At 42.8% G+C, this 16,530-nt stretch overlaps 2 protein-coding genes across 5 annotated transcripts; both read left to right on the top strand.

The window, feature by feature from the left end:
- Positions 1–3,662: 3,662 nt before the first annotated feature.
- LOC129830334 (eukaryotic translation initiation factor 2 subunit 2-like) lies at positions 3,663–11,799 on the top strand. 2 transcript variants are annotated; one of them, XM_055892840.1, is made up of 9 exons: positions 3,663–3,772; positions 4,247–4,427; positions 4,675–4,775; positions 9,166–9,298; positions 9,520–9,620; positions 9,786–9,934; positions 10,110–10,166; positions 10,283–10,368; positions 10,532–11,799. In XM_055892840.1, the coding sequence occupies exons 1-9, from the start codon at positions 3,758–3,760 to the stop codon at positions 10,705–10,707; spliced, it is 999 nt and encodes a 332-aa protein (XP_055748815.1). In that variant the 5' UTR covers positions 3,663–3,757; the 3' UTR covers positions 10,708–11,799. The 2 variants fall into 2 exon arrangements, with proteins under 2 accessions (XP_055748815.1, XP_055748817.1); XM_055892842.1 differs by lacking the exon at positions 3,663–3,772 and adding an exon at positions 3,806–3,957.
- Positions 11,800–11,884: 85 nt separating this feature from the next.
- LOC129830333 (mRNA export factor) lies at positions 11,885–16,530 on the top strand. 3 transcript variants are annotated; one of them, XM_055892837.1, is made up of 13 exons: positions 11,885–12,131; positions 12,430–12,545; positions 12,667–12,771; positions 12,887–12,979; positions 13,065–13,151; positions 13,318–13,404; positions 13,796–13,867; positions 14,073–14,201; positions 14,426–14,532; positions 14,632–14,707; positions 14,826–15,020; positions 15,143–15,228; positions 15,405–16,530. In XM_055892837.1, coding segments are annotated over exons 2-13 (1,119 nt in total). In that variant the 5' UTR covers positions 11,885–12,131; positions 12,430–12,464; the 3' UTR covers positions 15,406–16,530. The 3 variants fall into 3 exon arrangements, with proteins under 3 accessions (XP_055748812.1, XP_055748813.1, XP_055748814.1); XM_055892838.1 differs by having other exon boundaries at positions 11,885–12,187; positions 12,432–12,545; XM_055892839.1 differs by lacking the exon at positions 15,405–16,530 and having other exon boundaries at positions 11,913–12,132; positions 12,432–12,545; positions 14,073–14,180; positions 15,143–15,232.

Raw genomic sequence — 16,530 nt, 5'->3', positions numbered from 1 at the left:
CTGGGCACCGGCGCCGAGGAAGGCTCCGGCCATGGAGCTAAGTTGGCCGCCATGCCTGGACTGGGCACTGGCGCAGAGGAAGGCTCTGGCCATGGAGCTGAGTTGGCCGCCATGCCTGGACTGGGCACTGGCACAGAGGAAGGCTCCGGCCTTGGAGCGGGACTGGGCTGGACATCGGCGCAGAGGAAGGCTCCTGCCATGGAGCGGGACTGGACGCCGTGCCTGGACTGGGCACCAGCACAGAGGAAGGCTCCGGCCTTGGAGCTGGACTGGACACTGTGCCTGGACTGGGCACCGGCGCAGAGGGAGGCTCCTGCCCTGGAGCGGGACTGGACGCCGTGCCTGGACGCCGTGCCTGGACTGGGCACCGGCGCAGAGGGAGGCTCCTGCCCTGGAGCAGGCCTGGACGCCTTGCCTGGAAGCTCCGGACCGTTGACCCTCGCTGGAGGCTCCGGAACGTTGACCGTCGCAGGAGGTTCCGGACTGTGGACCGTCGCAGGAGGTTCCGGACTGTGGACCGTCGCAGGAGGTTCTGGACTGTGGACCGTCGCAGGAGGTTCCGGACTGTGAACCGTCGCCGGAAGCTACGGACTGGGGACCGTCGCCGGAAGCTCTGGACTGGTGACACGCACCTCAGGGCAAGTGCGAGGAGCAGGCACAGGACGTACCGGACTGGGAAGGCGCACTGGGGGCCTAGTGCGTGGAGCCGGTACAGGTGGCACCGGACTGGTGACACGCACTTCAGGGCGAGTGTGAGGAGCTGGCACAGGAGGTACTGGGCTGTGGAGGCGCACTGGAGACCTGGTGCGTATAGCCGGCAAAAATTGTACCGGAACGATGACACACTTCGCACGGCGAGTGCGGGGAGCTGGCACAGGACGTACTGGGCTGTGGAGGCGTACTGGAGACCTGGTGCATGGAGCCGGCAAACATGGTACCGGACAGATAATGCGCTCCTCAAGGCGAGTGTGGAGAGCTGGCACAGGACGTACAGGGCTGGGGAGGCGTACTGGAGACCTGGTGCGTGGAGCCGGCACAGATTTTACCAGACTGATAGCACGCTCCTCAGGACGAGTACGGAGAGCTGACTCAGGTGGCATCAGACTGATAACACGCTTCTTAGGGTGAATGTCGTGCATCATACACCAACACAACAACTCTCTCATTTCTCTCTCCTCCAATTTCTCCATCAACTCACTGACGGTCTCTGACTCTCTCCGTTCACTCTCCTCCAGTTTCTCCATCTTCTCCCAGACAGACTCTGGTTCACCCCCCTGCTCCACCGACCACCCCGTGTGCCCCCCCAAAAGAAATTGGTCTGTTTTTTGGGCTTTCTATGTGGCCGTGAACCCCGGCGTCGTCGCTGTCCTCCCTTCTCTCCTTGCGTCTGCCGCCAAGGAAGGCGATCCTGTCCTGCCAGGATTTCCTCCCAAGTTCAGGATCTCCTCCCAAATCCAGGATACATTCTCCTCCTGGGCATGCTGCTTGGTCCTGTTGTGGTGGGATCTTCTGTCACGATTGTGTGGCGAGACGGACCAAGGTGCAGCGTGCTCTGAGTTCCACATATTTTATTGAGTGAAACTTTGAACAAAAACAAATAAAAAGACAACAAACCGTGACAACAGAGGTGCAACATGCACTAACTCAAAACAACATCCCACAAAACACAGTGGGGAAATGGCTGCCTAAATATGATCCCCAATCAGAGACAACGATAAACAGCTGCCTCTGATTGGGAACCATACCAGGCCAACATAAAAATAAAACAACCTAGATTACCCACCCTAGTCACACCCCGACCTAACCAACATACACACTAAAAGTGTCACGATCGTGTGGGAGTGAGACGGACCAAAACGCAGCATGTGGAAAATAAGCCATCTTCTTTCATTATAGAAGAAGGCAAAACGAAAAAAAACACTTACAAACTATCAAAACAACAAACGACTGTGAAGCTATAAACGTAGTGCACATACACAGGCTACAAACGTTCACCATAGACAATTCCCCACAACAAACTAAAGCCTATGGCTACCTTAAATATGGCTCCCAATCAGAGACAACAGAAACCAGCTGTCTCTAATTGGGAACCCATTCAGGCAACCATAGACTTTCCTAGACAACTACACACAACATAGACACAGCTAGACAACTATACTAAACATAAACCCAACTACTCTAAATAAACCCCCTAAACCTTACAATCACCCTGGACACTACAAAACCCACATAAATACCCATGTCACACCCTGAACTAACTAAAATAATAAAGAAAACAAAGAATACTAAGGCCAGGGCGTGACAAAAAGGCTCTCTATGGTCAGGGCGTGACAGTTAGAACACATTAGATTGATGGTAACAATCAGTCAGATTAGGCTACAGGTTAAAAAAAATACACTGGCTGTTGTTGACTATTGTTGTAGAATATTAAGTTCATATAGCCAACACATTATTAATATTTAATTCAGTGATGGAAATTACGACCCCATCCTCAGTAGCCTAGTTCAGCAGGCTATTGGAAACACAAGCACTCCTTGCTATTCATGTTGAATAAATAAGTCTGTCAATTTGAACTAATCAAGTTGCTAAATCGTTCAGTTTACATCTTGCCTACACCTTGCCTAGGCTACTGTAAACTATCTGAAATTAGACGTAGGCCTATCAGGGGCTATAGGCTACCTCCATCTAGCTAAGCAAACCATGGCAAAGTCGAATTGCAATCATAAACCCAGCTTTTAGTCTATGGCCTATGCCTATTGAAATGACAAGTCAATCTCTCGCAAATGGGCCATTATAACTGTTTGTAGTCTTAACATCTGGCACATAAAAAGTCACAATTGCCAGAAAATAGCCCAACATTCGTTTTTTTAAGTTCATCCAAGTGTTTCTTGCTCAGAGATTTCGAGATCCTTTGTCCAACTTTTATCACTCAAACTCTCCTGTCGGATGTATTTATCAAAAGGGATTTCTTTACAATTATAAACTAGGTGGTTCAAGCCCTGAATGTTAATTGGCTGAAAGCCGTGGTATATCAGACGTTTGTGGTATATCAGACTGCATACCATGGGTATGACAAAACATTTATTGTTACTGTTCTAATGATGTTGGTAACCCGTTTATAATAGCAATAAGGTACCCCAAGGGTTTTTGGTATTTGCCAAAATACCACGGCTAATGGCTGTATCCCTTTGCCTCATGCTTAAGAACAGCCATTAGCTGTGGTATATTGGCTATATACATACCCCCTTGTGCCATATTGCTTAATCATTATTAATCATAGCAGTCACACGAGTTAAATCGACATCAATTGATGGAAAATGATCTGGCGAGTTTAATAAGGGTGAATTATCTTTTATCTTAAGACATATTCAAATTCCTTTATAATCATAGCTCTAATTATTATTTTGATGAAAACCGAATTTTGATTCTAGCATTGTTACAAGTTATGTTGATATTCCTTCTTATTTGGCTCGATAACGTTATGGGAAAGGGTTTATTGTATAAATGTGGCAAATCAGCACTTGCTGTGTAAAAAAAATTGTTGGGCTAGTGTTCAGGCGTTTTGAGTGGGTTATTTGTATGATCATTCAGCTAGAAATCTATATTGGACCTGGCAACCCTGAATATCGACCTCATTACGTTAGTCCACGATTGCGCATTGGTAATCTACCGCTGATGCAAGAAGTGACGGCAGGTTGAAGTGAGACTGATCGGGGGATAAAAAAACTTCCTAGATCGTTCTTGTTCTTTCGCAAACATGTCAGGAGACGAAGTAAGCTATCACTTTTTTATCATGGTGTATATACTATTATCAGTATTGGTCGGGTAGAAGAAGATAAGCCAGTAACGTTAACGTTAGTGGCGATCGTTGTTGAATGACTTTGGCCTCAGCCTACAGTACAAGCCTTTCCCACCAGTATATCAGACAGCAGACCACTCACACATGTTGAACGCTTGGTTAGTGGGATAACTAACTAATAAAAAAAATGAATCACATAATAAATTTAGTGACCAAAGGTCAGCTATGCTAGGTAGCTAGCTGCAAGTCTATTCCTGTAGTTATTAAAGCTAATCATTATTTAGAATTGGGAAACTTATGTTAGCTGTGTGTGTATGTCAATGTTTGTACACATTGTACCAAAACTAGTCTTAAACTGGAAATATAATGTAATGTATCAACATACAGCAATTTTTCTTCAATCACACTGGGTCTAAGCTAATGATCATGGTCTAATTCTCCCATCAGATGATATTCGACCCCAACATGACCAAGAAGAAGAAGAAGAAAAAGAAGCCTTTCATGCTGGAAGAAGAAAGTGGAGACGGAGTGGCAGAGGACACACAGCAGGTAGAGGCCAAGGAGGTGGAACCTGACGGTGGGGAGGACAGAGAGTTCGACCTGGACGAGGACGAGGGAAGGAAGAAAGGTAGGAAGGCTCACACCAGACAAAGATCTCCAAGGTCTTTCCTCAAATTTTTTGGTCCTCTCCTTCCATCCTTCACTCACTTCCTACTCAAAATGTCCGATGGAAGTGAGGAAAGGAAACAAGGAACAGAGGAAATGTAGTGTCCCGGTAGTGAATTCCTGCTCTTCTAGACCACTAATCTGTCATGACTGGAACGGAAGAGTAACGCACTAAGACCAATATCAGAAGTGTTTGTTCAAATCTTTAGAGCAATCCGACGATCTTGATGACCTGAACTTTTTCAACCAGAAGAAAAAGAAGAAGAAGCCCAAGAAAGTGTTTGATAATGACATTGAGGAGGGGATAAAGGTATGATATATACTGTGCATTCGGAAAGTATTCAGACCCCATTCTTTTTTACACATTTTGTTTACGTTACAGCCTTACTATAAAATTAATTAAATATTTTTTTCCCCTCATCAATCTACCAACAATACCCCATAATGACAAAGCGAAAACAGGTTTTAAGAAATGTTTGAATATGTATAAAATAAAATAGAAATACCTTATTTACAAAAGTATTCAGACCCTTTGGTATGAGACTCGATATTGAGTTTAGGTGCATCCTGTTTCCATTGATCAACCTTGAGATGTTTCTATAACTTGGAGTCCACCTGTGGTAAATTCAATTGATTGGACATGATTTGGAAAGGCACACACCTGTCTATATAAGGTCCCACAGTTGACAGGGCATGGCAGAGCGAAAACCAAGCCATGAGGTCAAAGGAATTGTCTGGAGAGCTCCGAGACAGGATTGTGTCGAGGCACAGATCAGGGGTAGGGTACCAAAACATTTCTGCAGCATTGAAGGTCCCCAAGAACACAGTGGCCTCCATAATTCTTAAATGGAAGAAGTTTGGAACCATCAAGACTCTTCCTATAATTGGCCGCCCAACTAAACTTGGGCAATCGTAGGAGAAGGGCCATGGTCAGGGAGGTGACCAAGAACCCGATGGTCACTCTGACGGAGCTCCAGAGTTCCTCTGTGGAGATGGAAAAACATTCCAGAAGAACAACCATCTCTGCAGCACTCCACCAATCAGGCCTTTATGATAGTGGCCAGACGGAAGCCACGCCTAACAGCCCGCTTGGGAGTTTGCCAAAAGGACCTAAAGGACTCAGACCATGAGAAACAAGATTTTCTGGTCTGATGAAACCAAGATGGAACTTTTTGGCCTGAATGCCAAGCGTCACGTCTGGAGGAAACCTGGCACCATCCCTACGGTGAAGCATGGAGGTGGCAGCATCATGCTGTGGGAATGTTTTTCTGCGGCAGGGACTGGGAGACTAGTCAGGATTGAGGGAAAGATGAACAGAGCAAAGTACTGAGAGATCCTTGATGAAAACCTGCTCCAGAGCGCACAGGACCTCAGACTGAGGCGAAGGTTCACCTTCCAACAAGAAAACGACCCTAAGCACACAGCCAAGACAACACAGTAGTGGCTTTAGGACAGGTCTCTAAATGTCCTTGAGTAGCACAGCCAGAGCCCGGACATGGAACCCAATGAACATCTCTGGAGAGACCTGGAAATAGCTGTGCAGCGACGCTCCCCATCCAACCTGACAGAGCTTGAGAGGATCTGCAGAGAAGAATGGGAGAAACTCCCCAAATACAGGTGTGCCAAGCTTGTAGCGTCATACGAGCCTGTAATCGCTGCCAAAGGTGCTTCAACAAACTACTGAGTAAAGGGTCTGAATACTTATGTAAATGTGATATTATTATTTTATTTTTTATACATTCCCCCCAAAAATGTAAAAAAAATATTCTTTTTCATTATGGGGTATTGTGTGTAGATTGATGAGGGGGAAGAAACAATTTAATCAATTTTAGAATAAGGCTGTAACGTAACAAAATGTGGAAAAAGTCAAAGGGTCTGAATACTTTCCGAATGCACTGTAATTTACGCTGTGTGTGTACCTAGAGTGGAGCCATGTCTATGGGAGCCATATTGACGTGATATTGAAGTTAACTGCCTTGTGTTTATTTCCAAGGCTTTGTTGCGCCACATTTATTTCTGAATCTCTACTTTGAGCTGAGTCTTGTCTAAGTATGCACATTTTGGGGAATATTCAGAGGTGGAAACTTTCCGTGGGAATTTATGTAAAGTTACGGGAATATATAGGAATTAAGGGAAATATATGCAAATTAATATTAATACCATTTAAATGTAGATGTTTTTTGCATTGGATATATTTACCATATCATATGGAGACAGAAACCTAAACATTTTAACTTATCATAAGTATAAGTCATTGCAAATGATTAAATCCTTCCAATAGAAAAAAAAAAAAACGATTTAGTTACTAATTTAACTTTAATTAAATGAGTTGAATCTTCACATGGGATGATTTCACTGAACAACAAAAGAAAGGCAATATTGAATGATCCCCAATGATCCATCGCATCGCCCAAAAACGTTTTCAACAAACATCTGTAAAATGATAGTCTGGAAACTAAAGCTTTGGTTGTCTTCCTCTCAGGCTTCCATGTCTTCTCCCTGGACCTCCTCATTGTCCACCTCTTGAACATCAGACTCTGGGGCCTCATCTTCACTGTCACTTTCCAACCTTGTTGAGGATGGCTCGTTGTCAGGCTCAAAAAGCCTCAAATTTGCCCGGGTGGACACCAATTTTTCAACACTTGTATCGGTCAGCCTGTTAAGTGCTTTGGTGTGTGTGTTCCCAAACAAGGACCAGTTGTGCTCTGAGGCGGCTGATATTGGTGGGATTTGAAGGATGATGAAGGCAACAGGGGAAATAGCCTCAGATCCACAAAGTCCCTTCCACCAGGTGGCTGATGAGATACAATGGCTTGCGAAAGTATTCATCCCCCCTTGGCATTTTTCCTATTTTGTTGCCTTACAACCTGGAATTAAAATATATTTTTTGGGGGGGTTTGTATCATTTGATTTACACAACATGCCTACCACTTTGAAGATGCTAAATATTTTTTATTGTGAAACAAACAAGAAATAAGACAAAAAAAACGGAAAACTTGAGCATGCATAACTATTCACCCCCCCAAAGGCAATACTTTGTAGAGCCACCTTTTGCAGAAATTACAGCTGCAAGTCTCTTGGGGTATGTTTCTATAAACTTGGCACATCTAGCCACTGGGATTTTTGCCCATTCTTCAAGGCAAAACTGCTCCAGCTCCTTCAAGTTGGATGGGTTCCGCTGGTGTACAGCAATATTTAAGTCATACCACAGATTCTCAATTGGATTTAGGTCTGGGCTTTGACTAGGCCATTCCAAGACATTTAAATGTTTCCCCTTAAACCACTCAAGTGTTGCTTTAGCAGTCATTGTCCTACTGGAAGGTGAACCTCCATCCCAGTCTCAAATCTCTGGAAGACTGAAACAGGTTTCCCTCAAGAATTTCCCTGTATTTAGCGCCATCCATCATTCCTTCAATTCTGACCAGTTTCCCAGTTCCTGCCGATGAAAAACATCCCCACAGCATGATGCTGCCACCACCATGCTTCACTGTGGGGATGTTGTTCTCGGGGTGATGTGAGGTGTTGGGTTTGCGCCAGACATAGCGTTTTCCTTGATGGCAAAAAAGCTACATTTTGGTCTCATCTGACTAGAGTACCTTCTTCCATATGTTTGGGGAGTCTCCCACATGCCTTTTGGCGAACACCAAGCGTGTTTGCTTATTTTTTTCTTGAAGCAATAGCTTTTTTTCTGGCCACTCTTCCGTAAAGCCCAGCTCTGTGGAGTTTATAGCTTAGATTGGTCCTATGGACATATACTCTAATCTCCGCAGTGGAGCTTTGCAACTCCTTCAGGGTTATCTTTGGTCTCTTTGTTGCCTCTCTGATTTATGCCCTCCTTGCCTGGTCCGTGAGTTTTGGTGGGCAGCCCTCACTTAGCAGGTTTGTTGTGGTGCCATATTCATTCCATTTTTTAATAATGCTTTTTTAAATGTTTTATTACAATTCCATTTACAGATAAATAGTTAAGCAGTAAGATTTAAAAAACTCCTTTGTAAGATAAATGTTTTAAAATGAAACATGTATGGAAACAGGTGAATTAACACTCCTCGAATAGCAGGCTCAAGCAAGCTAAAACCCACATGGTAGAAAAAACTAACTAGCAGAAATTGTTAACAAGTTAGAAATGATTTAAACACACTTTGCTGTAGGCTACTATTTACTAGTTAACAAAAAATAATGTATGTCATATAAAATATATTCACCCCACCCAGTATTGTAATCAAAACTTACCAGAAAGCATGTAGTCCTTGGCTCAGATAGTGTAGTAGTGTGGGCTCAATAGCATCTCATTAGTGTGCAAGATCTTGAGAATCAGTTGTACATGTGAGGGCTCAATAGCATCTCATTAGTGTGCAAGATCTTGAGAATCAGCTATACATGTGATAGAAGAGTGCACTGCACATGTGATGGAAGAATGCACTGTGCATGCAGAGGGTTGCAATTTCATTGAATTGGGGATAGTTTAACCAAAATATGCCACAAGACCTAGAATTGCCTTATGTGTATCCCACAAAAAAGGTTCACTGTTATCAGCTAACTTTTTTGATGAATTTAAGCTAAATTCCCGGGCTTAACTTCCCATGGCAAATTTCCGGGAAAATTCCGGAAATTTACCTGAAAGTTTCCGACCCTTTGCAACCCTAGTCTTGTCACATCTAATTAAGTTTTGCTGACAGGTTCTCCCAATCTATTAAAAACAGGAGCTGAAAATTGAAGGAGAGCAGAGCGAGGCAGCGGAAGAGGACGACCTGGATCTTCAGTTGCCTGCAAAGAAAAAAAAGTCCAAGAAGGTTGACTTCCAGGAGGAAGGAGAGATACTTGAGAAGGACGATAGTATGGGATGGCATTTGACCTTGTAGTAATTATTCACTTAAGTGACTGACATTGTCTTGAGCGTTGTTGAGATTCTTGGGTAATGAAATGCGCTATACAAATTAAATCTATTATTAATATTATTATTATTATTATTGAATGCTGATATCTGTCTTATACTTTCCTTTCAATGAGTGTAATTGTATCCGTTAAAACATGATCATGTGATGTTTTTGCTTGAGCTCCCGAGGACGATGAGGGGAAAAACAATGATGGCATCTCATTCAGCTCCCAGTCTGGTCCGGCGTGGTTAGGGACAGACAGAGACTACACATATGACGAGGTAGGCCTACTTACTTCAATTCAGTTCAGATTATTTTAAATAATATTGCAAAGGGCATTTGGTTATATTGATTCAAGGCATGCCCCAGCCTCAGGCTCTTGGTGCCTTCAATTCTAGTTGTGCCAGTTTGAGAGAGTGATGATCATATTGTGATGTCCTCCTCAGCTGCTGAACAGTGTCTTCAACATCATGCGGGAGAAGAACCCTGACATGGTGGCCGGAGAGAAGAGAAAGTTTGTTATGAAGCCTCCTCAGGTGGTCCGAGTGGGCACCAAGAAGACCTCGTTTGTCAACTTCACGGATATCTGTAAACTGTGAGTCAAACATGTCTACTTCATACATTCTACAGACTTTAGGGACTTGAGTTTCTACATCCTACAGGAGAGCTACAGTATATGATGATTGAAGTGTGGTAGTGTTTCTTAGTTACGGTAGTGTTGCTTAGTAGTACATTTGACTGTGCATTTAACTGTCATTTATTCTCTGTAGGTTGCATCGTCAGCCAAAACATCTTCTGGCATTTTTGTTGGCTGAGCTGGGGACAAGGTAAAGTGACCTAGTATTATTGTTATTGCAGATTTTGCAGTAGAATTCTTAATATCCAGACATCTGTTATTAAGTCCTGTTTTTATGAATGACTATTACATTTATTTTCTTTGCAGTGGCTCCATAGATGGAAATAATCAGCTTGTGATCAAAGGAAGATTTCAACAGAAACAGATTGAAAATGTCTTGAGAAGATATATTAGTAAGTAGGAATATACAGGAATCCATATTACATTGGTATTTTGGTGACCTAGAGCAAAATGTGTAAAGAATAGTTGTAGAGGCATATAATTTAGTTATCCTTCACTTGTAGCTACTATAGACATATTTGCGTGCCTCATCTTGGCTTTGTGTTTGACTTGCAGAAGAATATGTGACGTGTCACACGTGTCGCTCCCCTGACACCATCCTACAAAAGGACACCCGTCTCTACTTCCTCCAGTGTGAGACCTGCCACTCACGCTGCTCCGTGGCCAGCATCAAGACTGGCTTCCAGGCTGTCACGGGCAAGAGGGCACAGCTTCGTGCCAAAGCCAACTAAGGCCAACCCAACCCTGGCTTCTCCCTCTCTGACCCGCCGGAGCTTTGGATGCCCTTGATAACTGTACTTTTGTTTGGAGTCTGAGAGGGTTTGTTGTTGTCGCTGCATTATATGCCCAGGGTGTGAGAGAAAAAAGCTACAAGCTCTGAGGCTCGAAGGTCTTGCAGGTCATAAGGAGCAGTGCGCAGATGCATAGGTTTTGCAGGCAAACCCCCAGTTTTCTGTTTTCTCAGCTGTGGCAGATTCTTTCAGAGCTTCTCTATTCTCTCCAAATGAGTCTTCTTCCCACATTTCTTCAATCGTATATAGCCCACATATCGGATCATAAAGACAAAGCTGTTATGACAAAGTAATTGATATTGACTTTCCTTTGGTTGAAGCATAGTGGTGTGTAAACAAACATTTTAAAGATGCATTCCAAGAGCTAGGTTTCAGTATCATGTATGTACCCTTTTGCACTGCCGAGCCATACTGTACGGGCCTGGAAACGCATCCACCATAGCTGCATGAACTGTGCTTGCTTCAAGCCAGTAGAGTTTCAGCAGGATATTGTGAAAGGGTTATGGAGAGTCCGTTTTTCAGCTTGTATACCCTCCTCTACTATTACAGGCTTATCTGAGATCTGAATGCTATCATAGCAGACTGTCAGTGGGTGGAAATAGCTGGGTGTCCTCTAGTAAGAGTACATGAATTACTTTCAAACTGAGACTACAGAATATGTGGGACAAACGACAATGACATCTATTTATTGTGTGTGTGTGTGTGTGTGTGTGTGTGTGTGTGTGTGTGTGTGTGTGTGTGTGTGTGTGTGTGTGTGTGTGTGTGTGTGTGCTTTTATGGCAATTACAAGATTTTAACTTTGACTTCCGTTCCTCTACACTTAGGAAACACATTCTTCTGCGTGGTCACCTGGTATTAAGAAGGTTGTTGATTTCAAATAGCAAACAAGAATCTTACAAGGTATTCACATGGTATCAAAGATACTCCGGATTTGTTCAGAAAGCATATACAAAGTCTCCTTCAAATTGTTTTAAACCTGATTTTTACGAAAATAAAATATGTAACATTCTCCCATCACTTTTATTTAAGACAGTTTGTTGTCGGTTGCCTTATTGATTTCTTGACACCCAGAGAAATGTTTATACTGCAACTTATCATTGAAAGGGAGCAACACTTGTTTTTATATGAAAACGGGTGGAATTAGAACAAATTCATTCTAGGTAATCATAGGATTTAGATCAAAATACGTTTTACATGTAAACATTTTTTCATTGTGAGATGTGATTATCTGAACAGCGCGACTGCAATGAAGACTACCTGGAACGCAACCTAAATTGTCGACGCATGTGCAGTGAATGCACTTCCTATTCTGCTCACCGCGCTGCGTTTTCTTTAACCAAGCTTCTTTTCAACGTAAAAAAAAAGGTGAACAAACTCGATATGTACACATTTGAAACTACTGCATTTCCCTGCGATAAAAGTAAGCTGTTTAGTATCACAGTGGCGCTTGATATGAGGCTTGGGTGCAGATCTATTGCTAGCTAAGTGAACAACATGTTGGTTTGTGAGCAACCTCCATTCATTTAGCTAGCCACTGAAGTCCAATAGCTAACTGTCCTCTTTCATTATTATAATTTATGCATACTATCACTAATGCATGTAAAGGTTAATCGAATAACTTCACATTATTGTAATGCTGTTTATTGTGTCCCATTTCATATTAGTAACCGCGTGTTGGCTCAAGACAATCCGACGTCATGAGCTTGTTTGGGGCCAGCACTGGGTTTGGCGCAGGGGGATTCGGAGCGGCAACCACGGACACACACAACCCAATGAAGGTAACTAGCTAAAAAAAATAGCATTCCCTTTCAGTAACCTGCTTAATGATACATCTATTTGACTATTAGAAATTGTTCTGAGAGGTATAATTCCATTTGAATGATGTGTGATCTCATATAGGATGTGGAAGTAACATCACCCCCAGATGACAGCATCAGTTGCTTGGCGTTTAGTCCCCCTGCCATGCCAGGGAACTTCTTGATAGGGGGGTCCTGGGCCAATGACGTGAGTCAAGTCATTAAATTCCCCTTGAAGTGTTCACTTCAGATTTATGCCTTTTTGTTATGAGTCTAAAACCATTCACTAAGTAACACATGACTGTTTTCTTAAATGTTTCCAGGTGAGGTGTTGGGAGGTACAGGACAATGGGCAGACAGTCCCCAAAGCCCAGCAGATGCACACAGGTCCAGTCCTTGATGTCTGCTGGAGCGAAGTAGGCCCTATCACATCACATATCTTTACGAACCATATGAGGTCCTTGAATGAAACTTTACTTATTCGTTCCCATGCTCTCTCAGGATGGAAGCAAGGTTTTCACTGCATCTTGTGATAAGACTGCCAAAATGTGGGATCTCAACAGCAACCAGGCAATACAGATCGCACAGGTAAATATTTCAGGCTATGAACACTGTTTTAAGTGTTATTTTTCAATTGGTTGTTTCATCACCTCTTTGTGCAACTGAGGGGAATTGCTTCCCCTGACTACATTATGAGAAGTTATGTTGAACCTAGATCAGATTAGAAGTGGTATCGATTTGTGTTTCCTCTTAGCATGATGCTCCTATCAGAACAGTCCACTGGATCAAAGCCCCCAACTACAACTGCATCATGACAGGCAGCTGGGACAAAACTCTGAAGGTAAGAAAATGTATTGTGATTTGAAATAATCCTTGTTCCAAAATGACTATCTATTTTATATCATAGTTATTATGTAGTGATACAGGGCATAAAATTAACAGTCCTTTATCCCAGTGGCAGTAAGGCTCCTGAATGACGGTAAGGCCTACAGTTGACATTGATGTTGACGTGGTACTGATGTGTATATTGTGTACAGTTCAATGAAACATGAATTGCACTTTTTCTATTCTCATTGTACTTATTGTCTGTATTTATGTCCATTGTATGCTTGATGATAAGTTTTAAAGTACACAGTGCCACAAACAAAATGTCCCTGTGGGGATAATAATGTAATTATCTTACTCACTATAATGGTTAATTTGCTCACCTGTGTTTTAATTTGCTCTTGTAGTTCTGGGACACCCGTTCGCCCAACCCAATGATGTCCCTGCAGCTGCCGGAGAGGTGCTACTGTGCAGATGTGGTGAGGACCTAGTGCTAAAGCTCCAGTGATTTAATATTCTTTAAGTGGTTTTCGGTAATAACTGAATAGCGAGGACCGACTAGTGATTTTGAATTGTGTTCAGCAGTTAAATGTTCAAAACATTTTAGATAAAAGTCTGATGTGTCCTGGTTTTATACGCCATGTGTTGTCTGCTGATTGGTGAGCTGGCTGCTGTTGTTTTCAGGTGTATCCCATGGCAGTGGTAGCATCGGCAGAGCGAGGCTTGATTGTATATCAGCTTGAGAACCAGCCGTCCGAGTTCAGGAGGATAGACTCACCACTCAAACACCAGGTGACTGGTTTCACATACCAGGTGACTTACAGGTCTCCCTAAAATAAGTCTTCCTGGATAAATCAAGGTTAAATAAAAAAAGACCAATACATTTACAGGACTGTCTACTATACACTTTTTCTGCCTCGCACATATTACACTCACCTTTTCACAGTGTGCAGTTTCCATTGATTATCAGTTATTATTGAGTAGTTAATGCCTGTGATGTACACCCTAACACCACCTCTTCTGTCTCCCTGTATCAGCACCGCTGCATAGCCATCTTTAAGGACAAACAGAACAAGCCTGCTGGATTTGCTCTTGGGAGCATTGAAGGGCGAGTCGCCATTCACTACATCAACCCTCCTAACCCGTGAGTCCCACAAAACGTGCTTTTCCTTACAAACTGTGAGAAAGACCTTAGCTATCACCCAAGGCACCGTACTCGCCACACTGTGTTTTTGTGTTGTAGAGCCAAGGATAACTTCACCTTCAAGTGCCACAGGTCGAATGGAACCAACACAGCCACACCACAAGATATCTATGCTGTGAGTGCAGCTTGTGCTCTCCACCCTGCTTTCATATTAGTTTGGCTACAGTCAGTAGGAAGCGAAAGATGTTGGGGTGTTTTTTAATGCAAAAAGCTTGCTGTTTCTGATCAAACAGGTGAATGCCATCTCCTTCCACCCTGTCCACGGTACACTGGCGACTGTTGGGTCTGACGGTCGCTTTAGCTTCTGGGATAAAGACGCCCGTACCAAGCTGAAGACCTCGGAGCAGCTGGACCAGCCAATCACAGCTTGCTCGTTCAACAACAACGGCAACATCTTTGCCTACGCCTCTAGCTATGACTGGTCAAAGGTAACATTTCGTCTCGTACCTCATGTTATGATTGGTTGATTTTAAGACTCATTCTATTCCTTCAAAATGGCCAGGCATTATTTTGAATAAGTTAAATTGATACATTTTGTGTTAAACCTCAGGGGCACGAGTACTACAACCCTCAGAAAAAGAACTACATCTTTCTGCGTAATGCTACTGAGGAGCTGAAACCTCGGAATAAGAAATGGTGAGTCAGACTGCCTGTGATTTTCAACACATCAATCGCCTTTGGGCACCTCTATGGTGACCTTTACAAGACATTCTATGCTTAAGAAATCTAGAACCACATGTGTATTGGCGGACAAGGAAAGACTTGAAAGCAACAGACTTAATGACTTTTTGTATATTTCCTCATGTCTCTAGATCTGTCCTGTCTATCCTGTTGTTTGCAAAATGGAGGTTTGTCAAACGCACACGTCATGCCTGCACGACTCTGTTCCTATCCTGTGCCAACACCAGTGGTGGAGCTGCTGCTTGCAAAAAGACCAATCACTGGAGGTCTTTCATCTACTTGGCATTGGCCTGGCTCTCTGTCCCAGCCACATGCATCCAAATAGGGGTTGGAGAGTGAGGAGATGATATTGTTTTGTAATATCTGATATTTTATTTTCTATTGTCAGTAGCTAGGTTTCCATTGAATTGGTGACAGATTTTTCATGTGAATATTCTTAAATCTGCTAAAACAAAATCTGAAAACAATATGTGCATTTTTCCACCAGAGATGTTTCCATCCAATTGATTGGTGTGGGTAGAAAGAAGGCTGTGCTTGATGACATAGTGCACATACAAATAACTTTTGTCGTTAAATTACCATGTACTAAATAAAAATTTCAAATGAAATGGGTTTCCATCAAATTTTCAACTCTTTATGGTTTTGTCACAAAAATGTTTGTTATATAGCGAATGTGGCCCTAGGCACGTGCGCTCCAGCTAACAGCTCACAGATACAGTGTGGGTTTAGCCTACTACACAATAAGATTATTATGGTCAAAAGAGCAAGATTATTTGTATTTATCAAACGGCAGCCAAGCATAGATCATGTCACCTCATAAGACCCTCAACATTTATTGGAAAGAAGCATCAAAGCTCATCACTGTGCACAGCCCCGCCCTGTGAAGTTTATCATAACTTATTTCATCGCATGACTCCAAGTTTACTTAGATATGATGGTTATTATATCAAAATTTGCGCATAAATCATTTCCAACGCCATTACTCGCATAATTACGTTTACAAACAAAATATGCCACGTCTAGCATATTGTTTTGTCGACATTTTAAAAGTTTACCGACAAAGTTGCTGTTTCCATCAGGCCTGTCATTAAATGTTTTATCCAACGTACTTTACGCACATATCAAGGTTGGATGGAAACCTGGTAACTGATGCCATGATTGCATGGTAATGTTTTTTTCTGCTCTGTTACGTTGTTGTACAATTGAATGACATTGAAGAATTAAATAAATTAGTAAATAAAGACAAGTTAAACTGTT

This window comes from Salvelinus fontinalis, chromosome 31 (genome assembly GCF_029448725.1).
Source record: "Salvelinus fontinalis isolate EN_2023a chromosome 31, ASM2944872v1, whole genome shotgun sequence".
NCBI classification, from domain to species: Eukaryota; Metazoa; Chordata; class Actinopteri; order Salmoniformes; family Salmonidae; genus Salvelinus; species Salvelinus fontinalis.
This window is presented reverse-complemented; position numbering and strand designations above follow the sequence as displayed.